The sequence below is a fragment of the Tinamus guttatus genome, unplaced genomic scaffold, assembly GCF_059628265.1.
Source record: "Tinamus guttatus ecotype Peru unplaced genomic scaffold, ASM5962826v1 Tinamus_guttatus_pri_ptg000629l, whole genome shotgun sequence".
In the NCBI taxonomy this organism is placed as follows: domain Eukaryota; kingdom Metazoa; phylum Chordata; class Aves; order Tinamiformes; family Tinamidae; genus Tinamus; species Tinamus guttatus.
In genome coordinates, this window is record NW_028289163.1 from 364,368 (window position 1) to 391,073 (window position 26,706).

Genomic DNA, 26,706 nt, shown 5'->3' on the forward strand with positions numbered 1-26,706 from the left:
AAACGCCTTGGAGCCCCCGTGTCGCTGCGTGTGTCCCGCCCCGTGACGCGCGTCCGGCGGGGGCGGGGGGGGTGGCGGGTCATGGCGGCCGTGACGCTGCAGCTCGGGCACTACGCGGGCTGCGTGGGCGCGCACTGGTGGGGGCTGCAGGCCGGGCCCGGCGCCGCGGGGCTGCGCGCGGCCGCGCTGCGCCGGGACCCGCCGGAACCGGGGCCCGCCGGAGCCCCGCGCCTCGTGGCGCTCGCGCTCAAAGGTAACGGGCGGCGGCGGCGGCGGGGCCGGGCGGGCCGGGCCGCGCTGACCCGCTCCCTTGCAGGCGGCGTGGGCGCCCTGGGCGGCGGCGGGCGCCGGGCGGCGGCCCCGGAGGTGGCGACGTGGTGAGTGGCGGCGGGAAGCGGCGGGGGAGGCGGCCCCGGGGACCGCCGGTGACCGCGGCCGCTCTGCGTTGCAGGCGCGGGGACGTGGCCACCTACGAGGACGGCGGGTGCCAGCGGGTGAGCGCGGGGCCCCCGCGGCCGCGGCGCCCCCGGCCGCCCGCGCCGCCTCACGGGGCCCCTCTCTGCCCTAGGGCGACGCTGCGCGGGACGCGGCGGGAGGCGGCGGAGCGGCCGGCGGAGGTGCGTGAGCGCGGGGCGCCCCGGGGCCGGAGCGGCCGTAACGGGGAACGGCGGGGAGGGCCCTGCGGGATCCCCGGGATCCCCGGGATCGGCCGCTCCCGGGATCCCCGGGATCCGCCGCTCCGCGCTGACCGTCTCTTGCAGATGCTGCTCGCGGCGCCGCGGCCCCGCAGCTCTGGTCCGAGTTCCTGGCGGTGCCGCTGCACCCGCGCAGCCTCCTGGTGCTGCCGCAGTTCAACCACGACGGGTGCGCGGGGTCAACCACGACGGGCGCGCGGGGCGGCCGCCGCGCGGGCCCCGGGGTGACGCTCCGCGCCGCTCCGCAGGGACGAGGGGCGGCTGAGGGCCTTCGGCCACGGCGACGGGCTCATGCGGGACCCGGCCTGCCTGGAGGAGCTGGACGATCGGCTGCATTTCTTCGTGGAGGAGTGTGATTATTTGCAGGTCGGGCAGCTGCTGTTTTCTTTCGAGAAAGCTGCTGGTTCAGGCTGCAGCTCCAGGTGCCGCCCCGTTTCTGCAGGGATTTCAAGTGCTGTGTGATCTGCACGATGGCTTTTCCGGCGTGGGAGCCAAGGTGACAGAACTGCTCCATGACGAGTATTCTCGCAAGGGAATCCTGACCTTCGGCTTGACTCCAGTCATTCATAAAACAGAAGTAAGTAAAAAAGAAAAAAAAAAAAAAAAAAAAAAAGGAATGGGCCACGCTCTTGCCTCCTAAGCTAGAGCGGTTCTTGTTTGCAGCTCAGATTTGAGTAGTTGGATGTGTTTTCCGTTACAGCAGCTGGAGAAGGATGTCTACAGGCTGCTGAACACGGCCCTGGGCATCGTCCATCTCTCCACTCACAGCTCGCTCTTCTGCCCCTTGTCACTCAACAGCAGCCTCGGCCTCAAGCCCGAGCCTCCTGTTACCTTTCCCTATCTAAACTATGATGTAGGTACCCTAGACTAGAAGGTTTCAGCCTCGTTTGTGGGGTTTGCTCCTCTCAAAGTTTTCAGTTGAACCGGCTAACAGCACGCTTGTTCATCCAAAACCTGAAATAATGGTTCAGGCTGCTGTGAGCTGTGTGCTTAAGGAGGTTGTGTTTGCATTAACTAAGACAGAGGGGCAGTTATTTAAGGAAGAGACGGATTTAACAGCCCTGCTGTCCCCGTAGGCAGCGCTCGACTACCACAGCAGCGCGGTGCTGGCGGCCGCCCTGGACACCGTCACCGTTCCCTACCGCCTCTCCGGCTCCCCGTGCTCCATGCTGCACCTCGCCGAGGCGCTCGGCTTCTCCGGGCGCAAGGTAGGGCCGAGGGGAAGGGCCGGCCCCGTCCTGCGGCTCCAGGGAGCAGCCGGGGTTGCAATTCCGGCCGTGACTCCCCGCGTGGCTGCAGGTGGTGGCTGCGCTGGCGGCTGTGCCCCTTCCCGTTGTACACGGCCACTCGCTCCGGGACACTCTGCGCACCCGGCAGCAGGGCCTGCCCTGGAAACTCCTGTCGTCAGGCGGAGAGCAACAGGTCAGCCGCTGTTTTGCTCAGTCTGTTGTGCTAAGAGGAATTTGCAAAGAAAAGCCTAGCAGGTAATCAGCCTTTGAACTCTACTTTCCCTTCGGAGCTCTGGCTCTTCTAACAATAATGATTTCTTAACATTCGTTTTTGAAGTCAGTTGAGTATTTAAAAAAAAAAAAAATTTACATGCTCCCAGTTTTACAGCAAAACAGCCCAACAGCCGAGTTACCAGCATCCTCCTCATGCAGCTCCTGCTTCTCTTTGCAGCAGCTTCCCAGGAAAGCGGCCCCATTCCGCACTCCAGGCGTATGAGAGCGAGGAGGAGATTCTGCAGCGTTACCTACAAACATTGTTTCCTGGCGCGTTCAGGTTGCTAACAATATATATATATATATATTTTTTTTGCAACTATACAGCTGCAGAAGATGCAATAATCTAAATTCCCCTCTGTGTCTTCCTTGCAGCACATCTCACGTGCTTGAGCAGCCCTGTCCTACCTTACCTCCCTACCCGCAGTTCTTTTCCCCTCTCCTCACCAAACAAGGCCTCCTTTTGGACAAACCCCTCGGCTCCTCCTCGCCAGGTACCGTGCTGCTCTCCGGGTACCGTGGCCCACGGAGCCGCTCCGGGAGGGTCTGACGAGGGTCTCTCCCGCAGCCGTGCGGAGCGTCCCGGTGGCGGCGGCGCTGCAGTCGGGGCCCGTCCTGCACGCGCTGCTGCAGGGGCTGCACCGGGAGCTGCGGGCGCTGGACACGCGGCGCTGGGCCGGCTTCTTCGCCGCGGGGCTCGAGGAGGAGGATTTTCGGGAGGCCCTGCACGCGCTCCGAGCCCTGGCAGACTGCTATAAAACACATCTGGAGGCCGATGAATCTGAAGATGAAACAGATTCAGACTAACTCATCTTTATTACTGGAGTGAGGGGGAGCAAGATGGAGCTCCCTTTTGGAATAAAGGGAATGGTCTCGAAGAGGGGGCCCGCTGCTACTTTCATTTCAACACAATCCTACTAAAAGAGTGGCTCAAGTCAGCCAGGTAGTTGTAGCTGTTATAAAGGAAGAAAGCTTCTCCTCAAAGATCTTCAAGTCTGTCTTAATGTTTTAACTTTGCAACAAGCTGAACTTGCTTTACAGTGCTAGAAGGAGACTGCACAATAAATACAGGTTTCAGGCTGCAACTTTTCCCCACACACAACATGAGAAATTTGCGAAAAACACATATTGGCTCCACCTGAAAACAGACATCTTATTATACAATATTTACATGTTCTCCATTGCATGCACTGCAAAAGGCTGCTTGGTCAGGGTTCAAAGTCTCAGTAATGTAACTGAAAATTCTCCAGAGAGCACGTTAAACCCTCACAACTTTCTTCAATCTAGTTGCAAACAGATGTAGAACTGCAGCTTGCCACGAGTGTTTCAGGAAAGGGAAGCAGAAAAGGTGCTGTATGAAGTACCTGTGCAAATACTTTTCCCTTAACCACAGCACCTGCCTAGCAGCAAGCTGGCCAACAGTTTGGCTGATGGAGTCAATAGCTTATGGCAGAAGGACCTTAGTCATCTGGCTCTTCCTCGGAGAGCAGGAGGTCTTTATCTGAGAGCTGGTCCGTGTTACTGGTGCTCGTGGCATCTTCCTCATCCTCAGAGCTGCCATCGCAGGACGTGTGGAACAGCTTCATGAGCTCTCGGAACCTGTGGGACACCTGAGGACAGAGCAAGTCTGAGATGAGTTGTGGCCCAAAAGGTGTCACAAAAGGAAATTTGCGCAATATATATGCGCAATGTATATATATATATATATACACACACACACACACACACACACATTTTTTCTTAAGGCCAAGCACAGTGACTTTTGTTAAGTCTCCATCATAAGGGAACGCAGGAGCCAGCGCTGTGCTGGACGCGGCCCAGGCCGGAGCTGCAGCCCTACCTCGCTGGCCGTCTTGTTGCCCAGTTTCTGCGAGATGGCGTGGAAGGTGTCCCCGTGGGCGCCCTTCTCCTGGCAGCTCGTGAGGATGACCCTGTCAGCCTCCCTGCAAGCAAAGCAGCGCTCATCAGAATAGGGAAAACGCCCGCTCCACCAGCCTGCTCCAGGGAAAAGGTGACCCCAGCCCGGAGCGGCCCCGCTGCCTTGTCCCACTGCTGCTCCCAGCAGGCAGCTCTAGGCAGAGCTGCAGTTACTCTGCAATTTGTCCTTTCTGGAGGAAATAAAGGTGTTTCCTCCCCCGTGGGAGGTATTACAACGATTACTCTGCCGGCAGGAAGCTCTCTGCCACCCGAGGCAATGCCAAACACCACGCAAAGCCACAGGGAGCTCCACAAACCTGGTCCAGAGCACAACCTTCTCCCCCGTGGAGCTGACTTTGCTGTTCTTGGCGCACACGGTGGCCTCGGTGACGCGCTGCTGCTGCTGCTCCTCTTCCCTGTGCCCCGAGGAGGCAGCCGGTGCTCCGTGCTCCGGCTCCTCGGAGCGCCCGCGGACCTGCCGCTCGTCCCTCGTGTCCGGCGCGGCTCTGCTCCCGGGAGAGGCTCCGGGACCCGCTCCCGACAGCGCGTTGGGAGCAGCAGGGCGCTGGGAGCAGCAGCTCTCGCCCGCGGCTGCTTTTCCACCCGGGGGGCCCCAGCTCTGCTGCGCGGAGCGTTTTCCTTGCTCGGCCGCTCTCCCGCCTGACCCAGGAGCGTGGCCTAAGACAGGAGGCTCCTCTGCGGAGCCCGAGTGAAGCCCTTCAGTCTGATCCAAACTGCGTGCAGGAGGTGAGCTAGGTCCTGTTGAAGCTCTTACTGCAGCGCAAGACGGCAGTGGGTCCCCCCTCAGCCCCAGGGATGCACTTGCATTTCCCTGATGCTGCTGGGTTAGCCCCTCGCCGTCCCTTCCTGCAGCGCAAGAGCTGTCTTTGGTTTCCTGAGGTAGTTTTAGGGTAGCTTTTCGTAGCTCTGTCCACCCAGGGCCAGTGGTGCAAGAAGGAAGCTCCTTGGCAGCATTCCCAGCACCGGCACCTCCTTCCCGAACGTGGTTATCGGGCACCGCAGCTTTTCCAGGTGGGAGGCTGCAGGAGACGATCCTTCCTTCCAAGGGAGATCCTGCTAAGAAAACCAAACAAGTTTAGACTAGCGGCTAGTGAGGAAGACTGGAGAGTCCTGCTTTGCCTTCCTCCCTACAAGCCAGGCTGGACAGGAACGATGCAGCTGGGAGACTTCCACACACCTGAGGCCGGAGGCTCCGCTCTCCGCGACACGGTTTTTGCCCGGCTCTGCACATCCTCTCCCTCCTCTCTGTTCTCCGGACTCTCTTCTACAACTTCCTTGGACATTCCGGAACTCTTCCCTTCGGGCTGCAGACTTGACTCTTGCTGGGCGAGGCTAACAGGCAGCTCTTGAGAATCTTTGTTTTTGTAAAATTTGCCATCGCAGACCTGCAAATCAAAATACAGGCAATGACAGACGTGGTGCCTCTGTCCAGACGTTACACCTCAGCCTTTGCAGCAAAGGTATCCCTGGACCCTAACCAATGCTTCAATTTGCCAATTTACTTGTGTTTATGGGACTGATTTTTTTTTGCAATTAACAGGCACAATTCGTTTTGTACAGTGGCCACACGAAAAACATTATTCCTAACTCAAAGGAGTAACAAAATTAATACTACTTAGCAGAGAAAGGAGGGAGAACAGAAAGCGAGAGGGAAAGGGAGGAGGAAGGCCAGGTAGAGCGGTCCAAGCTTCAAAGAGGGAGATGCCTTTGGCAGCACCTGCGTTGCCTTTTGATACATTTTCCTCCCCAACACGTGGTGGTTTGAGGACAGGAGGCCCAAGGCTGCACAGATCATCCCAACATTGGGACTCCGCGGCGCGATTCACCAGGCCACCGACGTCACCTCCCCGCTCACCTTACTGCTGCAGTGGCCGCAGCTCCTCCTCTTGCTCTTCTTGAGCTTGAGCTCGCTGCTCCCTTCGTGGCAGGAACAAGAACAGTCCTTCATCCCATCTACCCACTCGACCTCCTGCGAACAGACACACTCCAGCTGCCACCTGTGCACTGCACACCCAGGGGACACTCACTGCCACACGACACTCGGGCGCCCAGCCACAACTACAGCAACTGGGCTGCTTGCAAGCAAAGCACAGCCGAAACGTTTTAATCCCTTTCTTCAAATCCTCTCAGACTGTACTCATGTCTCTCTGCACATACACATTTATCCTCCCAGATAGGAATTTGGAGTCCTCACATGCGGACTAGTGAGATATCCCAGGCCCACCTTGTCAGTGTTCTGGCCTCCAATCTCTTTCCTCTTCTTATTTTTTGGGGCCGCATGCATCTTGGGTGGCTCCTCCTCCTCTTCCACATCTGGCAGAGACACTTCTTCAAACCCATCAAACTGAAAGAAAACAAACAGGCTTTTTATGAGGATGGCTCTTCAGGAGGCATCCGAAAATCTGCAGGGAGAATGAGGTGCAGGTCCAGGGCACCACGAGTCCCATCTCGGGAGAATAAATGTAAAAAAAAAAAAAAAAAAAAGAGACATCTGCCCCAGCCCACACACAGCCATCCCATCCTGCTGCTTTCCTCACTCTAGAAATGCAGCCTCCCCACAAATCCTCTAAATTCAACTATTTCTAGCATCCCTGCTCTGCTCTTTCCTGCTGTGGGGAAGAGATTGCTCCACCTCATACTCCTTCTCTTCTGTCCAGTTGATCTCCTCAAAGTCTCCCATGCGGCTGGCTGAGGGGCGCAAGTGATCGAAGAAAACGGAGAACTCGTCCTGCAAGTGGTCGTGTCCTTTCAGCAGCTGCCACATCTGGGTCTTCAGCTGAAAGAGGGGGAAAAATAAATAAAATAAAATACCAGTGTTTCATTGCATGCTGTCATACTCTTTTAGGGAGGATTACTCAAGGCAAACGGAACACCAAGGCTTGTTACAACACCCATGTGGAAGTGCATTGCTACCATTTCACAGCTGTTTTGAGATCCATCAATTTCCTTAGCAGAAGCTGGAATGTCAGGTGATAAAAGCAGGAAAAAAACAGAGATGCACAAAGGCCAGATAACTGCGGAGCCTCGGGAAGAGGCAGCTCCAAGGAGCCCCGGGGGAAGCGCTCGGTACCTCTGCGATCTCCTGGGGGACGCAGTCCGCGCAGCCCTGCAGCACCTTGATGATCTTCTGGTGGTGGGCAGGGTTCTCCGCGAAGCAGATCTCCAGCTGCCTGAGGAACTTGCGGCTTTTCTCAAAGGCTTGCTGCTCCTCGAACTGACCAAGAGAAAACAGTCACATCGCAGCTCCAAGAACGCATTTACCAGCATCTCTAGTTAACTTAAGCTGTGTACAGGAGAGTAAGCAAACGATTTACCACCTTTCTCCTTGCCCTTCCCCTCTCACAGCATTGACATTTGTCTGCTTCAGTGCTGGGTCCTCCTTCCCTTCCACTTACCAGGCCACATTCCAGCGCTTGTTCTGGCAAAAGAAAGGCAGCAAAATCTGTAAGCAACTGTGGCCACTCGTGCAACAGTTTCTGCAAAGTGGAATAGAGGTCCACGGCTGTTCGCTTGTCGGTGCTGATCTCAAACTCATAGATAACGCGAAGGAAGTCCTCGTACTTCCCAGGAACGTTCTGCAAGGCTTCCCGCACCTGCAAGGAGCAACGGGCTTTTATAAGACTAGAATATTCCAGAATATTATAATATTGTGAAATTAAGGAGGGCCTTGGTAGCCCCATGACTGCGGCTTGGGCTGCGCCGAGGAGCTCCTGTCCCCAGGCTCACCCTGCTCAGATAGGCCTGTGCAAACGCCAGGTCCTTCTGCTCCCGCAGCGGATCCCGCTCCAGGATGTCCTCGTCGTACAGGAGCAGCAGCTTGGAGGTGTCTTTGCTAGCACGGGTCCTCCCCCTCTTATTCCTGGTCCTGTGGGAGTTCCTGCTCTTCCCAGGGGCTTTCAGGTTCTCTCCTGTGAAGCACAACACGGGTTGCACAGGAATATTGCACTGTGCTGACAAGCAACTACTTTTCTAGGATTAAATTACAATAGGAAATTAGGGTTTCAGAGTTAGTGACGAGTTAACTGTTTATACCCTCTTGTACATATATAAAATACCTGATTAGTCAGGCTGACTAATGAAATCTAATTAGCTGTTTATTATTGCAGCAGCTGATGAGAGCCTCAGGGTTAGCTGACACAAAGCACTGATCTCATCTGTGCAGCTCCAAACTTTCCAAGGGTAAATGCATCACAACGGAGCAAGGATACTCTGTTCACACCCACAAAGGCCACCACGCCAAAAACCACTTTTACAGAACTGAAATCATGTTGCACAGTTGTTCTTTTCCAGGTGCAGAGCATCACTAAGCTCAGACATGCTCAGCAAAATCAAACCTGGACGCAGTTCGTGCCCGGTCTGAATCCGAGGAGGGTATCGGGTCTGTGTCCCCTTCAAGACAAAAGCAGCACAAGGAACCTACCTGGGGGCGTTCTGCTGGCCTCGACCTGCGGGGCTGCCTTGGCCAACAGGAAGGCAGATTTGGGTTCCTCCGAGGGGTCTCCAGAGGTTTCATCATCTTTCTGTGAACTCTCCATTCCTTCCCCTTCCTCCTCCTCTTCCTCCTCTGGCTCAGAGTTCTCCTCCTGAGAATTCTCCTCTTCGGAATCTCCTTCCTGGCTTAAACGTCTCTCTGTTGCCAGCCAAGTGAGTTTTTCCATTGTCTCCTTAAAAAGCAACAACAACCACCACCACCACCACGTTTTTAGTGTTTCTTTTATTGTCTTTCAACAACTGTTTCAGAGAACAATTCTCAGTTAAATTAAACAACAGCCTCAACTGGGGAAGCCCCTAGCAGAATTTAGGTCTGATATTTGCAAAATATTCCTTAACTTGGGCTTCTAAGAAGAAAAAGTAACTGGTTATATATACATATATATAGAGAGAGAGCCAGTTACTTTTATATATATATATAAAAGTAAGGTTGTGATTGTTTTTACCTGAAGTTCTGGCACCGACAGAATAGACTCTTCTGAGGCTGATGACATCTCCTCATCCTCATCTTGTGTAAAATCGTCGAAGTCCTCCTCCTCCTCCTCCTCCGGTCCTTCCTTATCCCCCGCAGCCTCCGGGCCCGCTGGCGTTCCGACGGACTGCCCGTCCATGCTGGAGGAATCCTCCGGTTTTCCCAGCGGGCTGCTGAATTCTGCCTCGACATCCGTCGCGTACGAAGGGTTCCTGGGAGACTCGCTGCTCCCCTGGGCTCCAGCGACAGCTCCCGCATCCACGTGCGGTTCGTCGTGGCGGGGGGACTGCAGATCCCGTCTTTCCTCCTCTCCTTTCTCTTCACCCGAGGTTCCCTCTTTCTTTACTTCTTTCAGCTCGCTGGGACACGAACAGGCAGCCTCCACGTTCAGCTCCTGGCCCAGATCCAGCAGGAATTCCTCCTTCACCTCAGCACGCAGAAGATCCCTCTTCGGTAGGGGATTTATTTCCTTCAGGGCATCGACGGAATCTTCGCGTTCCGTTTTCACCGCTTCATCCGGATCTTCCAACCGAGGCAGCAGGTCCACAGGCAGCGGCTCCGAGGCGTTTTCCTCCCCTGTCTCCACCCCTGCCCAGCCACAGCAGTCGCTCTTATTCCCCTTTTCCTGGCTGCCACTATTTGCAGCCGCAGGATTGGTGCCACGGTCCTTCTTGGGGGAGACGGCCGAGCAGGAAACGTGCAGCTCTTGGGGTTCCACCTTGGGCTCTACCATGGGATAGATGTTTTTGTTAGTTATGGCAGGGCAGGAAGGAGCCAGATTCAGCTGTTCTTCACTTTCAACAACAGATGATGCAGAAAGACCAACAGGGTTAGGAGAGACTATTAACGAAGGGATTGAGGAAGTCACTAGAGGCTGGTTTAATGGACAGGGGAAAGTGGATGGATTTACCAATAAGGTTGTAACTGGAATAGCCTGAGTGCCTCTACCGACTGTCGTATTTATGGGCTGAATCATATTGCAGCCATTGCCAATATTGAGCACTTTCACGGTGGTGGCAGGTACCGTGAGAATGACGGGAGATGGCTGGATCAAGGGCGACGTCTTGATCACGGGCGCAGCTTTGGCTCCCTTTTTCTTCTGGTAGACCTTGCGCACGCCAGGCCTGCGGGTTTTCGGTCCGGCCAAGGCCGGCAGTATCAGTTTGGGCTGAAGAGTTACAGGGCTCGAGGACACCAGGGCTTGAGGGACAGCGGCTGGAAGAGACGCTCTGGAGTCAGGCTGGGAAGCAGAGAGCACGTTCGGGAGCTCCAGGGCCTCCCCGCTTCCCACCACTGCCGGCATGTTCAAGGGCTGCATTCCCGGGACAGCCTGCACCACCGCAGCCGGCTGGATTAGCCGAGGAATCTGAACCATGACTTTGCTGGGAGGAGCTTCCGACTGGGACAACTTCACAGTTTTCGGCATGTTCAAAGTGTTGGAACTGGGCTGCAGACAAGGATTTGGCCGAATGAGGACAGGTTTCAGAGCTGAAGACCTTTGCCTCCTCCAGGCTCTCCTGGAAAACCGATTGGCAAGAGGCTTCAAGGTCAGTACTAGTCCCTTGGGCATGAGCAGAGGGTATTTTTCATCGCATTCCGTGTCTGAAGTTTCCTTCTCTGCCCCCAAAAAGACAGATTCTGCGCCAGGCGAAGCCGGCATCTCCCGGGCATCTTGGGCTAATTGCTTCAATTCCCCCTGAATGGAGGGCAAGCTTGCCTAAAGGAAACAAGAGCTCATTAGCCCAGGGCACAGGCGCTCACACGGCACTGCTAAAGGCAGACAGCACCTTGCTTCTGGGAGTAAGGCAGAAAGCTCTCATGCTGCATGAAGAAACACCAGAAACGGTACCTTCAGCCAAAAGGGCAGGCGATGTTCTTCTCTCTCCACGGGTGGTTTCCACTCGTTAGGCTGGATCTCCTCGCAGCACTTGAACAGGATGGGCAACTGCTTTGTCTTTTTATAGTACTGCATGGAAAAGGAGGGGAGGGAACGCAAGACAAAAAAAGGCTTTTTAAAGTTCTCGTCCCTAATAGAGGGATTACATGAGGAAAGGTTCAGCATGGATACAAACGAAAAGAGAGCTCCTTGGAATAAAAAGCACACCTCTCTTTGTATGACCAAAGAGACAAATACATCCAAGAAATATCAAAACATAATCTGAAAGTGTCACTCACCCTGATGATGTTATCAGGGGCTCGATTCATATTGAGGTTCTTTATCCGCACTGTCAACTGGTGGGCAGTTTTTGTTGGCAAAAGATACTTGCTGATCAAAGGCTTTGGGAAATCTGTCCCTTCAAAATGTTTCAAACCTAGAGCTAATAAACTGAAGGGAGAGAGGGGCAGAGGAGTGAAAAAAGAGTCTTTTAGAGTCCTCCAGATTGCTGTTTGGATGTCTTGTTCCACAATACACCGATGCCCCCAGAGCTTCACCCTAGTCATTCTCCAACACCCACTCATTTGTACGTGTTTTATTCACTAGGTCTAAACACCTACTTGTCCTCTGCCTTGGTGAAGATAATCTTGTCCCGAGGAGGGTTTGCTTTCAAGGAACATATTGGCAGTAACTCAGGATACATGAAGATTCTCCTTGTTGCCAAAATCCATGCCACTTGCTTTGGTAAACATGGGAATTCATTGGCTGCAAAAAGAATTGGACAAATGCTGTCGTTTACTAGCAATTTGTAAAAATTATTTCCTCTACTGCTTTCAACTTCGTCCTCAGAATATGCAATCTCTTATTTTCCCTCTCCAAATTGGCCTATCAAAATGTAGCAGTGCTTCCCTTCCCTTCCCATACACACCACTCTTTTTCACGGATTTGCGAGGGCTCCAGTCAACCTGGACTTGGGCATGGAAGTCTTCAACGAGCTGCAGGGCTCCCTTCAAGTTACAGGGCTGGAACATGGTCTGAAACTTGGGGCTGAAGGACTGGCGAAGGAGCGTAGAACTGCGAGCAAAGTTACCCAGCTCACTCTGCAAACACAGATAAAGATGTTGGGTTTTAATTGGTCCCATTCTTTAAGAAAAAAAATCTATAAATATATCTGCTGATCATTAAAATTGATGTAGCTCTTCTTTTAGACATATCCTTACCAAAAACATCCTGGTGGTACTGGCCTCAGAATTTAAAGCAGGGTTGGAACTCGCAAGAAGATGGATTTGAGTCAGAAGTTGAACATGCTGAAAGAATAAAATCAGACATACTTTTTTATTTTCCTCTTTAGTTCATCAATAATCTTTGAAACTCAAAAGCAGCCTAAAGCATAAAGGCAGAGGCACAAGAAATCTTCTGAGTGTTCCTCAAATCAAAGCAAACAAAAAGGTATCAACTGCCTTAGAACATTCTCAAAGTAGTATCGTAGCACTGAAGTGCTTGCTGTACCGTTGGCCTTCCCCCTACTGCAGTATATAGCGAATATTAAGTTAATAAACTTGATAGATTCTATTTTATCACCTGCTGCATTTGCTGCTGGAGCCTCTTTCTTTGCACGCTGTCCAGCACAAGGCTTTGGAGCGGCTTCTCATTTTGAGGTTTTGATTTCTCCATCTCTTGTGCAGGCTTGGTTGAAGACTTCTTCATTCTCAACTGCTCGAGTTGCTCCTTCACTGTCCGGTGCTGTTCATTCAGTAAATTGGCCAGAGGCTCTTCAAATCTGTTTGGTATTAAGCAGACAGAATTCTGGTAAGTATGATTTAACGATTGCTACAACCAATTAAAACATTTTAATATCTGTGTTGCACAGGTGAAGAGCCATCAACCCCCTCTACCACTTTGACAGCATACTTCAACTTTGAAGAAATAAAACAGAATATTTATAACATAGCAGGGATCTCTTTTACAGATAGCATAAAGGTTTCTCCGTTTTCAGTCTGTAGCTGGTTAAATAACTGCTGCACTCATCTCTAGTACTGCTCATCTAGAGAGAGTGACAGAAAAACCCCAGCTGTCACTTTAGCTCCTTTCCCAAACAGACGCAGCTGGACCTTGAGCTGGTCTGCCCCATAAACAAGGAGGCACCATCCACACCAGCCCACGTCACCCAAGGATCCTACCGAAGCGCCTGCGGCGTGTTGAAGTTTGGCCGTGTCTCGGTGACGTTATCTTCATCTTCCGGACCCTCATCCTCCATGTTAGAGAAACCCATCTCATCCTGGAACTGGGGAGAGATGGGCCGTGGGCGTCAAGAACAGAAAACTCAGAGGGGATTTAACACGGTCCCTAGCTCAAAGCTCCCCCCGATGCACTGCCAACCATCTTAGCAAATACCCTCATCATCTCTAAGCATTTACAGCAGGTCCTGGATGAGCTCCTTCCCCCTAGGACTACACTTTGCTGGGAGGGTCCCCTCTCGTGTGTTCACCAATGCACGTCTTACAGAGCTCCCCCCTTTACATCTGCAGAAATCTCACACCAGATTGGAGCCAGGTCCATTCCTCGGTGCTACGTCCAATTTACCACTCACCGTCTCAAACAGCTCCTCCATCAGTTCATTCACTTCCTTTTCTGCAAGCAAAATTTAAAAGACATATGAAGCTTCCTTTTTCCAAAAGCTACTTAGCAATCCCATCATAATGCCAAGCTATTGACAGAATCTCTCTTGCAAAACGTAGCCCAAACAGAGGGCCAGGAAGGAGAGTTACTGCTCCCTATGGCTGTGCCCCAGAAAATTCCAGTTAACAGACTTAAAGAGAATGTTTTGCTTCAAATATATAACCCATAAAAAAATAAATTATGTCAGTCTATAATAAAATCTAAAATTAGTACACTTTATAAGAGTGATAAGTGATATGATCATAAGTCTGCTAACTCAGACTATAATGAATTACAGAAAATTTAATATACTCAAGTCAGGAGGCAGGCATTCAATTTCTGACTTGGCTGAATCTTTATGAAAGGCAGAGAACAGCCCTAAGTGCCACTCTTCATTCTTTGCTCTGCACAATGAATCACTAATTCTGAAGAACTTACTGGTAATTCTCACAGCACGGTCATTTCTGAAGTCTTCTGTGTCTGGTTCATCCAGATCTTCCAGGAAGTTGTACTCAGGGTCATCATCATCATCTGCTTCATCTAATAAGAAACACGTTCTTAACAAATGCAGAAAAGGCTCGAAAGCCCCTGCCTTTCAACACAGCCCCCAAACCCAGCGAACAGCAACAAGCCCCACGTACCCTCATTCTCCACGTCGTCGTTCATGAGCCCTCCCAGCCACCGTTTCCACTCCTCGTCGTCCGCCGTGTTGGGGTCGTACATGTCCGGGGTGATATCCGGGGCCCGGAGCTCGGCCTCCAGCTGCCCGAGCGGAACGTCCTTGAGCGGCCTCTTGGAGCGCGTCCGGAAGGCGATGAGGCTGTCTTCCAGGGGCTGAAAAACCAGGAAAAACACAACACAGTTACAATTCCTCCACCATTCTTCCAGTTTCCCTGACAGGAGGGTTTTCAGTCTGGCCAAAAATCCAAGACTAAAGATTCTTGCTGCAAAAACCATGAAGTTTGGTGCATTCCTGAGCAGCAGCACAGGACTGTTTCCTCATAACTCCTTACCCTTGTGTAGTAACAAGGATCAGTCATAGTTTTCTCATTATGAATATTGAATAGTGCTTTTATTTACAACCAAACTTCCTCAAGCATTAATAACATACTGGCTTGCAAAACACAACTGGGGCTGACAGGATGTCTTTAAAGAGGAAAAATAGCTTAATTATGTAAATGCTGTAAGATTACATGGAACAGTTACAACAGAACTGAGAAAAGTATGACCATAACACTAAAGTACAGATAATATACAAGAAATTGGAAGTGTTTATCACTGATAACTCTTTGCTGACAATTCCTTTGACTCTCTGAGCTTTCGTCCAACACACTAGCTAGCTTCAAGTCATGATATTCAACTCGTATGTATGAAATGAGAACAAAATTCAGCAGCATTACTAGCAGAAACGACTAGAGAGCTACCTTCTTTCTGCAATATTTTCACGTGAACTGAACAAACCTGACTGCAGCACCCTGAACATGTTACCTGGTAGGAATCCATGCACACTGGGCTTGAAGCCAGCTCCTCATCCACGGCGTGCAGCTTCTCCATGAACGTGCTGTCCTTGCTCTGCTTGGGTTTAGGAGGCGGCGGGGGTCCCATGGGAACCACTTCAGCACTGATATGTCTAACCACAGGTGTAGGGACCTTCTCTGTCTATTTAAAAACACCTTTGTGTTAAAGGTTTTATTTAGAACATAAATTTCCAAGGACAAGGTAAGCAGACAAGCTTTTTCTCTCTGTTTGACCCGACTCTGGCACAACACACAGTTACTTTCTCATTCCTCTCTGCTGATAGTCACTTTCTGCTCTTATCGCATTGCCCATGCGCCTTGCAGCAAGCTGACAGTGTGCCCAGACACCACAAATATCTTTATGCTTTCAACAAAAGTACCCTCTTCTTGAGCCTAGCACTGCTTTTTAATTAAGACTAAGCTCCTCCTGGCAAGGTTGTGCCTAATTGCTTATACAGGGACCATTGCAGTGTCCCAAATCCACATAACACTGTGACATTACTATATTTTCCCCCCTCGTCAGCGATTTAAGAGCAGTGATTTAAGGTTGTTTCCTAAGAAGGCAAAGGGTCTGCTTGAAGTTTACCTCGCAGTGGGTCCCTCCCTCCTCATCAGAGGATCGCCGCGTCCTGGACCGCTTCGCTCCGCGGGGAGAAGAGGCCGTGCTCTCCACGTCGCTCTCCAAGAGGCTCTGCAGTGCCGCAGGGAAGCACGATCCCGTCAGGCTGCCTCGGAGCAGCGCGCGGACGCGGCCCCGAGCAGGACGCCGCGGCCCCGCTCACCTCCTCCGCAGTCTCGTCCTCATCCTCGTCTTCAGGCTGGTATTCTTCATCGGATGAATCATCTTCCTCGAGAGGAATGTCCACAAACTGAGGGGGCTGCAAAGGACCACAAAAGAGATGAAGCTTTCACAGGAAAACTCTGCACTGGAGAATTACGAAGCCAGGTACAAGCCTGGTACCCACTTGGAAAGGTTCCCCTGCTCAGCAGGGCACCTCCAGCACCTTCTCCACTTTCCCAGGGTTTTTCCAGCTTACCTTTACCTCATTCGCCTTCTTGATTGGAGAAATATTCCACGTTGGAATCACCTAAGGAGAGCAAAATACGTATCAGCTGTTTCCAAAAAGCTTGAACACAGCATTGAAATGAGGGATTGCTTGAGCTTGGGATCCTGCTTTCCAAAATAATCAAGTAACAACAGACTTGAAACAAACGCAGTTGTATTGGGAGGGATGCGGGAGGGGAAGTGCCACAACAGTAAAAGCAGAGGACGTACCACTCCCTTCTCCACAACCTCCTTCAGCTTGGAACGAGTCATCTTGGGTTCCTGGGAGTTGGAGAGAGAAAGTGCAACCTGTTTAGCTGTTTAACTGCAAACTTTCCCCCAAAACTCTTTACTAGGAGACTCCTCTGATTTTTGAGCTCGTTATCCTTTAGAATAGATGGGAAATAACCCCTGATAGTTCTGTTTAATTATTAACATTCACACATAGATACTATTCACTCATGGGATGCACAGAGCATATAGACTGACAGAGGTATCGTGTTTAGATAAGCAGAAAAAGCTTTTACTTACGAACAAAGGTATATCCTCTGTCTCGCTGATGGCTGCTTTCATCATGGCAACCACATGCTCGTTTGTGATCACCTCCTGCAGGAACATACGACTTCTTTAATAGCGCCCTTCACGTTCGGTTTAATTAAGACTGACATAAACCAGCTGCAAACGCAATCAGGCACTACCCTACGTACGATACTCAGGTCTGGGTCACACTTTTTAAACAAACAGCGGGCTGATTTTGCACTGCTGATCACGGCCTCGCCACACTCACGTGCAGGATGTTCCGCACGTTGACGACGGTCAAGTTGTGCTGCTTGGCGCCGTCTTCCAAGGTGCGATCCAGGGTGTCATCCAGCTTGATGTCACAGGACAAAGACCCTTCCTCTTCTTGGCTTTTTCCTTCTCTTTTCCGCTTGGTTGCCTTCCTCTTCCTCTTCCTCCTCTCCATATCTTCTCCGTCTTGCTCCTCTGAAAATAAACAATAAAAATTTAAATCCAAAATATTCACGCACTTCACCAACAGCACATCAGACAGTGTGTGACTAAAAAGCGGCTAGAATTCAGCAGACACTAAAGTGGCAGCAGCTTTCCAAGAGGCGATAAGGAAATCTTCCACATACAAAGGGCCACAAGAACTAGAAACAGCCTGGTAAATTCCGGTTCTGCAGGACCTGAATGAATCACATTAGAATCACTGTACCAGACATATCAAATACCTAACTTTTATTTGCTTGACTAGCGAACCATCACAGCGGCTCTTTCACCTCCTTTCGAGGAGCTGTTGTTTGTAAGTATGAAGCCAAGATTGAAACAGTTGCAAAACCCTGAAGCAAAATCAGATTATGGTTTCTAGGACTTAAAGAATGTCCCAAAATACAGTATTTTGCTGACCAAGAGCAAATCAGAACTTCTTCTAAACGACAACAATGCTTGTAATACCTGAAAAACTGCAGAGATCAGCTCCAACAAGTGTTATTTGGGTGCTGAAAGGTCACGTAGGCACCGTGGCACTGAGCACAGGATCAGAACTGCAGAAGTTGTGCTCATGGTGCACATGGAACTCACTTTTGAGTTCCACAGGACTGTGTTACCGACCCCGCTCTGCTGCCCGCGCCAGGCTTGTAACCCAAACGGCCCCTCATTCTGCTCTCGAGCCCGAGGGCCACTCACCAGCTCGGCCGCTCCGCGGGGGCTTCGTGACGGCCGCGTTTCTACCCGCCGGCTGCGGGGACGGGCGCCCCGGGGACCCCGGCGCGGCAGGAGGGCTCTCGGCCCCGCACGGCTCCCTCTGCAAGACGCCTTCCTCCTCCGCGCCGTGCTGAGCGCTCTGCCCTGCAAACAGCGCGCGTTCGGTTCCACTCAGTGCAATCGGAAAGAAAAAAAGATCATTTCAAGCGTGGCCACATTCCCCGTTGGAGGAGCAGGATTGAAACTACGCAAAGGAACGGCTAGGAGCGGGCATGCCTTTATTTGCCACCAGAACAGCAAACCTGACTGCAGCTTTAGCAGTAAAATCACTGCCACCTTAGGGTAATTTAAGAGAAGTTACTGCACAGCCTGAGAAGTTATGAAGATCCAGCAAAGAAGTGTTCAAATCAGAGAGTTAATCCAAAGGAACAAGAACCGGCGCTGCCTGTGCACGGAGAGCGGCAAAGCAGCTCAAACCCAGCAGCAGGGGAGCCCCCCGAGCCCCCCACGCACGGACACGAGGCAAAAGCGAGAGGAGCTGGAGAGCTTTGGAACGGGAACCACCAGCTCTTTCGGGAGCCTCAGAGGAGCCCGGGCCCAGCACCCCGGCACCGCTTCGCTCGGAACCCTCCTGCCTCCGCCACCAAAACCGCAGCGTTAGTAACGTTTACCCGGCCTTTTTACCCGGGCAGCTCCAAAACACCTCCAATTCTACAGCAAATTTGTAACTTTTGTTAACGTAAACAGGCCCCGGGTTGTGGCAGATTTCCCTTCAGGCACTACTTTAAATAATTCTCCCGAGAATCTGGGAGAGGCACGGCTGCGGAACTCCGCAAACATTTCTGGGGAAAATAAAGCCGCCCGCACTGCTACCAAAGCGTTTCCCTCTCCAGCTGCTGCGAACCCAAGCCCGTGTTTGCGCGAGCTGGTCCGGACAGCGGTCAGCAGGCGAGACCCCGCGCGAGGCAATTCCGAGGCTGAGGGGATTCGTTAATAAGTTGTTACTAGGAGCGATCTCCCCACACGGTCCGCGGGTGCCGAGCGCGGCTACAGGCGCTGGAAAAGCGAGTTTGGGGTGAACGCAACGAGCGGCACGAGGGGGAACGGGGCGCTCGGCCCTCCCGCTTTACCATCGTCCGCGGCCTCGGGCCCCGGCCGCGCCGCCGGCCTCCTGCCGCCCTTGGGGAGGCTCTCGGCGGGCTCCCGCAGCGGGCGGGCGGCGGGCGGCTCGGCCGCGGGCGGCTCCTCCTCCTCGTCGTCCTCGCCGGCGCCGCCGGGCTCCTGCGCGCCCGCCGCCGCCTTCCTCCTCTTGCAGGGCAGCATCGTCAGCGGCGTCGCGGCGGCGGCCGCGCGGCTCCGGCCTGCGGGGGAAGCGGCGGCCGCTGAGGCGGAGCGGGCGGGACGGCGGCCGCCCCCCGCCGCCGCCGCGAGGAAGCGGAAGCGCCGCGCGGCCCGGCGCACGCGCCGCCATGTTGGCCGCCCCACAGCGCCGCCATCACCGCGCGGCGCCGCCATCTTGGCGCGCGGCGCCCCGCTCCCCCCCCCCCCCCGCCCTCCCCGGTGATCGCACCCCCCCCCCCCCCGCCGCCATCCCGGTGTCTTCGCCCCCCGCCCGCCCTAACGGGGAGCCCCCCCCCCGCGCCCAGCGCTACCCCGCGGGGCCGCCGCGCCGCCCGGCCCCGCCGCATGGCCGCGGCCGGCGGCACTTGCCGAGTCACGGCGGGGCGGGGCGGGCGGCGGGGCGGCGCGTGCGGGCGGGGCGGGCGCTGCCTCGCGCCAGTCGGCAGCTCCTGCATCCCGGAGCATCCCGAGGGCGGCGGGCTGGGGGGGCCCCGCTGCTGCCGCCGCCGCCGCCGCCGCCGCCGGGGCGCCTCGCCGCCGCATCGCGCCGGGCCCCGCCATGGCCGAGATCGCCAGCGTCCGCCCCAGCTTCGGTGAGTGCGGCCGGGCCCCGCCGTCCGCGGCCGCCGCCCGGCCCCGGGCCCCGCCGCTGCCGCAGGGCGCGATGGCTGCGGCGGCCCCGCCGCGCCCCGGCCTTTTGTTCGCGCCTCCCCCGGGGCCCGCGGGGGGATAACGGGGCTGCGGGGCGGCTCTTCGGGCCTCCTTTCCCCTTCGGATCCCCCCGATGTTCTGCGGGTTTTTACAGCCCTCGGGCTCCCTCCGGCTCGGGGCCGACCTTCCCTCCGGGCCCCGCGCTCGAAGCGCGTCCCCCGCCGCATTTCCCTTGCGCTTGGCTGTAATCCACCATCCTGCGTGGTTTATTTAGCGCCCAGCGCTGCCTGCTCGTGCTTTACATTCCTGTTCTACATCTTGCGCCTTTCCAGGGATCCAAGAGCCTCCCTTAATTTAACTTTTGGTAACCAGGAGCCATTACAGCCTGACGCGAGAGCATCTGTATTAACAGCAGCGTCCCAGGGATGCTTCATTGGTCAAAATATTGATTCTGTATCCCCCCAAAAGGTTGTTTTTTGTGTGTGTTTTTCAATGAAATGGAAGCATCACCAGCAGGACTTCATCTAAGAAGTTTGAACTAAAAAATAAAGCTTGGTTCTACCCTTTTCTTTTGGAGGGAGGAGACAGAATAGGCCATGATGCCGCTTAAAACAGCCTAACCCGATTGCTTCTTCCTAAGGAAACATCAAAGGATGCTTCAGAAAGCAGCAGCTCTTCTGGCTTCCTTACGTTACTCTTGAGCTGGGCATTACACAGGTATTTAGACACCTCACAAGGCTCCAAAACCTGCGATATTCCAATTGCTTCTCCACGCACAAAGCTGCGGAAACCTGAACCGAGCGACGCTTTAGTTTGCAGCCGTAAGGACCGATGGAAACCGGATCACTCACCAATTGGGATAATGATATAAAGCCAGGAAAAGAGGGGTGTCGTGACCAGCAACGGTAAACGGGATAGGGAGGGATTTTTTTTCAATGCTTCTTCCATGGGATGAAGCCAGTGGAGGCAACCTCAAAGCACAAAGTTATTTTGTCATGTCATTTAGTTTCAGCCACAAGGCATTACCAAAAGCCGAGTTTAAAAACTTAAAAGTGATGGGATATTTTAATGGAAGAAAAATGGTAGAAGCCATTATTTGTTGCTTTCCAGTGTGGCTGCTGGTTGCTTCTTCTACAAGTTGTCTGTCAGATCTGCATAAAATGATAGTGCAAGAGGCTGTGAAGACAGAATTAAAAACAAAGCACCAACCAGGCTGAGATCGGCGCAAGAAAGGAGGGGAGCATCCGCATTTGCCCCTTTTTTGGCACCTGCTCTGAAGCCTGTGATATCCGTATGGCGCTGAATTACAGCCCTCTGTCCATATTGTGCTGAAGACCATTTGCCTCATTTCAAAAGGGAGCATTAAATAACAAAATAAAGCTAGATCTCGAAGTGTTTCGTTGAAGTTGTTATGAATACTCCTGGCGTTGGTTATTCTCATGCCTGGCTCTACTTGCAGTGGGGCCCAAGGTGGATTTATCCATGTGAAAGTCTGGATAGATTCCAGCCAGCTTCCCTCTAGGAAGGCTGCTGTCTAACCCAAAGCGGTTTTGCTGCTTTTGCACAAGGGACACATATTAGTCTTTCAAAAATCAGAGTTCTCATCCAGCCTATCAAACATTCAGAGGATAATCTGTTAATCTTGCTCTTTCCTATTAGCCTCAAGGAATAATAGCCAGAGAAAACACAGAACTGAAACGCTCTGAATAGTTTCAAGTATGAGATGGAAGATTTTTGCTCCTGTTTGTGATACAGAATGAAAATACCTAAATCAGACAAGCTTGCCATTTATCCTGTTTGTTCTTAGCTGTTGTTATGAAAGCAGCAATACCATAATAATGCCAATATCATCACCATCATCATCATCATCATTACACTGCTCACATCTCACAACCTGCCTGCCCTTTCCTCATTTTTGGCCACCCTCTCTGATGTTTTCCCTCCGAGGTCTAATTGCTGTTTTAAGGGGGTAGGACAAAACAATCCCCCTATTTTTAGGCCACAGTGATTTTTAATTGTTAATTAATAAAGGATAATTCCCGAATCTAAGAAGTGGTGCGTGCAAATTTACTGTTCCCTGTAATTAAAACAGGATTGCGTAGCGTTCCTGAGCAGGATCTGGAAGAGCCCTCCTGCATGGAGGGACTGCTTGCCCTTGCAACACCTCAGTTGGATTTGGCAAGTTAGGGCAAGCAAAGGCTTGAAACCCTTGGCAAGGAAACGCAGCCCAAGCCTGTGTGGGGAGCACAACATGTCCTCCACGTAGCCAAACATACATGAAAGGATTTCATTTTCGTATTCCTGTGAAACTTTGCTGCCAAGATGATTGAATTGGGGTCATGTTAATGCTGTAAGTCCTCTCTCTGCAGCTGTCCCAGGTGCTGCCCGGACACAGGTGCAAAGGTCCGAGCTCGTTCCTGACTGCGTTGTCTTCTTTGCAGATGTCTCTCCAGTCGTGGCAGGCCTCATCGGTGCTACTGTCCTTGTGGTGTCTGTCTCGGTGACGGTTTTTGTGTGGACATGCTGTCATCAGCAAGCAGAAAAAAAGCACAAAACTCCCCCGTACAAATTTATTCACATGTTGAAAGGCATCAGCATCTATCCAGAGACCTTGAGCAACAAGAAGAAAATCAACCGAATCCGCAGGGACAAGAGCGGCACTCCCAAGGAGCCGGGAAGGGGAAACCTGGTGGATGCTGCTGAATCTGGTTTAATAGGCTCGGATAAGACCCCCGCTGGGCCCAACGCGGCCCCCCACGTTGATCAGCTCCCCATAAAGGTAGATTACGGAGATGAACTAAGCCCGGATCAAAGCCTCACTCCAGGAGGGAGTAAAACCTCCTCGCCGTCTTCTCCGGGGGACGATGTCATGTTGGGCGAGCTGACTTTCTCCGTGGACTACAACTTCCCCAAAAAGGCCCTGGTGGTCACCATCCAGGAGGCGCACGGGCTGCCCGTGATGGACGAGCACACCCAGAGCTCCGACCCCTACATCAAGATGACAATTCTGCCCGATAAGAGGCACCGCGTGAAGACCCGCGTGCTGCGCAAGACCCTGGAGCCGGTGTTCGACGAAACCTTCACGTTCTACGGGATCCCCTACAGCCAGCTGCAGGACCTGGTGCTGCACTTCCTCGTGCTGAGCTTCGACCGCTTCTCCCGCGACGACGTCATCGGCGAGGTCATGGTGCCCCTCGCCGGGGTGGATCCCAGCACGGGGAAGGTCCAGCTCACCAGGGAGATCCTCAAGAGGAACATTCAGGTAGGGAACGGCGCGCCGCGGGCACCGCGCGCGGTATGTTTGATCCCGGGTATCCTGACCCAGGACACGCAGTGTCTAACAGGCAGGAATGCTGCAAATCCTTAGTCATATTACTCATTTTCCCCCGCCAGATGCAGATTAACAGTAATATATGGCTGTATTCTGCACTGTTCTCTGCACTGGGGTTTGTAGAGGCTTGACACATGCAGTAAATGTGGAGTCACAGAAATACTGCATGTTACAATGATGAGATGGCAAGAAAAAGGCAAAATCTCCATCTCCGGGCGAGAGCGCTGGTGCAGCAAAGTGCCTCCTTCCTTGCTGAGACAAGGGGGCCCTTTTATACAGGGGGCATATCCTGCTTTGCAAAGACATCTCAGAGACAGAGTCATCTTGACTATTTCAGGCCATTTTTGCTACCTGTCTTCCAGGTTCAATAGGAAATAGCATTCAGCCTCACTTCTTGCTCTAACCTGTTGCAAATTGTTGCCAGGCTCTATAAAATATTTGTTATGCCCTAGAGTAGATGCATTATAGTTAAAAGGTTTTTTCTACTGTATGTAGCACTTAGCTTATTTTTAAATTATTTAAAGGCTACCCAGTGTAAATTATAATGCAGGATTTTCTGCATTCCTAGATTTTGTCACTGCTTCTGGCATTCATTTCCAGGCTATTATGATGGTATCACGTAATCACGCTACCTTTTTCCTGTTCAGTCTCCCTTCTTCTGTCATCCTCCTGTTCATGCTTGTTCCTTTTCCTCACAAAATGTCCCCTGGGGCTGCGTTAATGCCTTAGGACAGGAACGAGCTGCTAAAATCCATGCTGGACTCGGTGAGCAGCTGCTGAGAGAGAGCAAAGCTCATGGAAATGGCCTTTTTTTTGCAACAAAGCACGTGGCACCAGGCCATGACATCCCAACCTGGTGCTAATTCAAAACCCACAGGCTACCTAACTGCCAGCAAGTCTCTGGTTTATTTTCCACATTACAAAAAGAGAAAAAGCTCATGGTAAAAATTAGCTTTGCTCAAGGATCCAAATTATGTAACATTTATGAGTAATCAAAAATAGCATTTACCTTGGTGTCAGCAGCGTCTTGAAAATCTGCATGGTTTCACAGTGGCAACACAGCTTCTCCTGACCATGGTTTTCAGTGTGATAGGAAGGTTCCAATGTGGATCAGAAACCACTTCTAAAATGCAGTTTCTCTGTGCCCTGATTCAGGCCAGGAAAGGTAAATATCCTAGCAGACATTCCCCATACTGAAAGACGAGCTCACGGAAGGTAACTGTCTGGAATTACATCGGAATACACAGACATCAGCAAGGCTGGAAATAGTTTTTCCTGCCTCACTCGGGGCTGCTTCCCGCAGATACCTGGGCTGTCCCGGCAGCAAATGCAGCCTCACCAGCATCCCGGCCTGCGCGCGCTCGGATCGCGGGATCGCGCGTCCTCACGGGTTGTGTCTGCTGCTCCCACAGAAGTGCATTAGCAGAGGAGAGCTGCAGGTCTCCCTGTCCTACCAGCCCGTGGCGCAGAGAATGACTGTGGTGGTGCTGAAAGCCAGACACTTGCCAAAGATGGACATCACCGGCCTCTCAGGTAGAAGCTATTTACCCGAGCCCCAAGCAGGGCACAGAATATCGGAGCAGGGCTGCGAATCCAGGCTGGGTCAGGGCGAGCAGGGAAGATGCGCTGCACAAAGAGCCGCTGCTGTTCATTGTTGGGTGGGAAGGGTGTCCCAGGGCAAAGCCGTGTGCAGTCCGGTGGGAAACGGTGCTGGAGAGACGACCTCAGTCACCAGGGCTTCCCTTTGAGATCTTCTCTTATCAGATGTGTGCTTGTTGCCTATTTTCCCTTTTCCTCACATTTCTAAGGCTGGTGGATCACTACAAGTGACCAAACCGATTACAAAGCAGCAGATGATTGTACAAGCGAGACCAGCTCATCCACACTGTGATACCAGCGATTGTATTAGGGTGGCATCACCCAGTTTGCTTTACAAAGATGGCATTTTCCAAGTTCCATGCATTTCCATGCTTCTTTGGGGAAAACTGTGTGTACTGTATTCTGTGTTATTATGTATAAGATCATTATTTTAGATGGATAAAGAACGTGGAGCTAGTTCCTGAAAGAGGGTGAAAACATTTCTTGTCACGGACAACAGGGAAAATGGAACTGATTGGGGCAAGTCTCATTAAGGACCTACACACTGGGGCCTACACGGATTAATTAGCAGCGTTCACAGGCAGCTGCTGTTCTCCCCAGCCCCTGCCCAACGCTGGCAGAGCCCTTGCAGTGCTGGATACTTGTGTAAAAGCATCGGTTGCTTTGCAGCAACCAAGCAAACCCCGCACTGGGGTGGCCCAAGGGGTAGCTCAGCCCTGTGCAGTCCAGTTCAGGTGGCAGAAGCCTGGAATTCCCTGGCGCATCGCTGGGCTGTGTTATTAGTTTGTGTCTCTCCTCCCCGGCAGATCCCTACGTTAAGGTGAACGTCTATTACGGGAGAAAGCGTATAGCAAAAAAGAAGACTCACGTGAAGAAGTGCACTTTGAACCCCGTCTTCAACGAGTCCTTCATCTACGACATTCCCGCCGAGCTCCTTCCCGACATCAGCATCGAGTTCCTCGTCATCGACTTCGACCGCACCACGAAAAACGAGGTGGTGGGCCGGCTGATCCTGGGCGCGCACAGCGTCACCGCGGCCGGCGTGGAGCACTGGCGAGAGGTGTGTGACAGCCCGCGGAAAGCGGTCACCAAGTGGCACAGCCTGAGCGAGTACTAGAACAGCCCGTAGGACAGACGCCAGCCTTGTTCTAGCTGTAGAAACTTTCCTAACAAGCAGCTCATTGGTTCTCTAGTGATGTGATTTTTGCAGGGCACTAAAATTCTAAAGAGCGTTCAGTTAAAAAGAAACCACGAATATATATAACGGTGTAATCACGCTATTGCATGCCTAATACAAACTGAAATTAGTATAACTACCAATATCAAGTTGCAGATTTTAATACAATTATCTGTCACTATGGAAGTTGTGTTTGTGCCGAACTGTCTTTGCTGGTATTCACCAAAATTGGCCTCTCTTTATTAGGCTTCTTCCAAGGTTTATGAATTCTGCTGTTTAACCTCTAGTTTCTTGCTAGTTTGCCTGCCCATTGATTCTTGCAGTTCTTTTCTTTGCTGGTTTGGGAGTTACCAACTGCGTTTCCATACAAGGATGGTCTAGATTTCTGCACGAGAACAAAAGGAAAATACAAAAGGGGAAAATGGTTCCTCTTGTCAAAGACAAAAATAATTTCATAATCTGCTACTAAAATATTTCCATTTGCAACACACTTGTGGAGCTATTGAGTCAAAACATAAAAGATTTGCATCTAAATTAAACCACTGCCAACCTGATCTCTTTGCTTTCACCACCTGGAAGTTAGCCCAGGCATCTCTCCCTCGAGGCCTCCGTGATGCCCTGTTTAACCCTGCCTGTGCACAAAGGGCCCGAGGAAATAAAAAATCACCATATGTCATTAATTGTAAAGGAAACTCTTGAGCTAGCTCTT

The 26,706-nt window shown here is 52.4% G+C and overlaps 4 protein-coding genes across 4 annotated transcripts; 2 read left to right on the top strand and 2 right to left on the bottom strand.

Moving 5' to 3' along the window:
• Positions 1 to 81: 81 nt before the first annotated feature.
• MSTO1 (misato mitochondrial distribution and morphology regulator 1) lies at positions 82 to 3,012 on the top strand. Its single transcript, XM_088535440.1, has 13 exons — positions 82 to 253; positions 317 to 377; positions 452 to 494; positions 569 to 617; positions 762 to 864; positions 944 to 1,061; positions 1,138 to 1,272; positions 1,399 to 1,548; positions 1,772 to 1,903; positions 1,995 to 2,179; positions 2,379 to 2,477; positions 2,573 to 2,691; positions 2,766 to 3,012. The coding sequence occupies exons 1-13, from the start codon at positions 82 to 84 to the stop codon at positions 3,002 to 3,004; spliced, it is 1,605 nt and encodes a 534-aa protein (XP_088391566.1). The 3' UTR covers positions 3,005 to 3,012.
• A 641-nt stretch (positions 3,013 to 3,653) lies between these two features.
• Positions 3,654 to 15,291, bottom strand: LOC104565885 (GON-4-like protein). The gene is made up of 23 exons (XM_088535571.1): positions 15,121 to 15,291; positions 14,274 to 14,466; positions 14,071 to 14,172; positions 13,565 to 13,605; positions 13,155 to 13,258; positions 12,556 to 12,754; positions 12,195 to 12,281; positions 11,903 to 12,074; positions 11,595 to 11,739; positions 11,274 to 11,424; positions 10,948 to 11,064; positions 9,073 to 10,815; positions 8,556 to 8,799; positions 7,862 to 8,043; positions 7,531 to 7,728; positions 7,206 to 7,349; positions 6,768 to 6,911; positions 6,360 to 6,479; positions 5,991 to 6,104; positions 5,313 to 5,520; positions 4,432 to 5,188; positions 4,038 to 4,140; positions 3,654 to 3,807 (listed from the first exon to the last, which is right to left on the bottom strand). Exons 1-23 carry the CDS (start codon positions 15,235 to 15,237, stop codon positions 3,658 to 3,660), a joined length of 5,535 nt encoding a protein of 1,844 aa, XP_088391697.1. The 5' UTR covers positions 15,238 to 15,291; the 3' UTR covers positions 3,654 to 3,657.
• A 399-nt stretch (positions 15,292 to 15,690) lies between these two features.
• Positions 15,691 to 17,247, bottom strand: LOC148592182 (GON-4-like protein). Its single transcript, XM_088535441.1, has 6 exons — positions 16,982 to 17,247; positions 16,726 to 16,800; positions 16,426 to 16,476; positions 16,187 to 16,237; positions 15,932 to 16,027; positions 15,691 to 15,840 (listed from the first exon to the last, which is right to left on the bottom strand). Exons 1-6 carry the CDS (start codon positions 17,156 to 17,158, stop codon positions 15,691 to 15,693), a joined length of 600 nt encoding a protein of 199 aa, XP_088391567.1. The 5' UTR covers positions 17,159 to 17,247.
• Positions 17,248 to 19,676: 2,429 nt separating this feature from the next.
• Positions 19,677 to 26,385, top strand: SYT11 (synaptotagmin 11). The gene is made up of 4 exons (XM_088535554.1): positions 19,677 to 19,832; positions 22,332 to 23,152; positions 24,634 to 24,754; positions 25,627 to 26,385. The coding sequence occupies exons 1-4, from the start codon at positions 19,799 to 19,801 to the stop codon at positions 25,935 to 25,937; spliced, it is 1,287 nt and encodes a 428-aa protein (XP_088391680.1). The 5' UTR covers positions 19,677 to 19,798; the 3' UTR covers positions 25,938 to 26,385.
• The last annotated feature ends 321 nt before the right edge of the window (positions 26,386 to 26,706 follow it).

What these genes read in the sequence shown, in the direction of transcription:
- MSTO1 (XM_088535440.1), top strand. Translation starts at nt 82, where the DNA reads ATGGCGGCCGTGACGCTGCAGCTCGGGCACTACGCGGGCTGCGTGGGC. An exon ending in TTCCCTATCTAAACTATGAT is followed by an intron (nt 1,549 to 1,771) that starts GTAGGTACCCTA and finishes CTGTCCCCGTAG; the next exon opens with GCAGCGCTCGACTACCACAG. An exon ending in TTGTTTCCTGGCGCGTTCAG is followed by an intron (nt 2,478 to 2,572) that starts GTTGCTAACAAT and finishes TCTTCCTTGCAG; the next exon opens with CACATCTCACGTGCTTGAGC.
- LOC104565885 (XM_088535571.1), bottom strand. Translation starts at nt 15,237, where the DNA reads ATGGGACCCCCGCCGCCTCCTAAACCCAAGCAGAGCAAGGACAGCACG. An exon ending in TGGAGGAGCTGTTTGAGACG is followed by an intron (nt 13,259 to 13,564) that starts GTGAGTGGTAAA and finishes ATCTCTCCCCAG; the next exon opens with TTCCAGGATGAGATGGGTTT. An exon ending in GAGGCCAGAACACTGACAAG is followed by an intron (nt 6,105 to 6,359) that starts GTGGGCCTGGGA and finishes GTCTGTTCGCAG; the next exon opens with GAGGTCGAGTGGGTAGATGG.
- LOC148592182 (XM_088535441.1), bottom strand. Translation starts at nt 17,158, where the DNA reads ATGGAGAGGAGGAAGAGGAAGAGGAAGGCAACCAAGCGGAAAAGAGAA. An exon ending in AGGTTGTGGAGAAGGGAGTG is followed by an intron (nt 16,238 to 16,425) that starts GTACGTCCTCTG and finishes TGCTCTCCTTAG; the next exon opens with GTGATTCCAACGTGGAATAT. An exon ending in AGAAGGCGAATGAGGTAAAG is followed by an intron (nt 16,028 to 16,186) that starts GTAAGCTGGAAA and finishes GGTCCTTTGCAG; the next exon opens with CCCCCTCAGTTTGTGGACAT.
- SYT11 (XM_088535554.1), top strand. Translation starts at nt 19,799, where the DNA reads ATGGCCGAGATCGCCAGCGTCCGCCCCAGCTTCG. An exon ending in CAGCGTCCGCCCCAGCTTCG is followed by an intron (nt 19,833 to 22,331) that starts GTGAGTGCGGCC and finishes TCTTCTTTGCAG; the next exon opens with ATGTCTCTCCAGTCGTGGCA. An exon ending in TCCTCAAGAGGAACATTCAG is followed by an intron (nt 23,153 to 24,633) that starts GTAGGGAACGGC and finishes CTGCTCCCACAG; the next exon opens with AAGTGCATTAGCAGAGGAGA.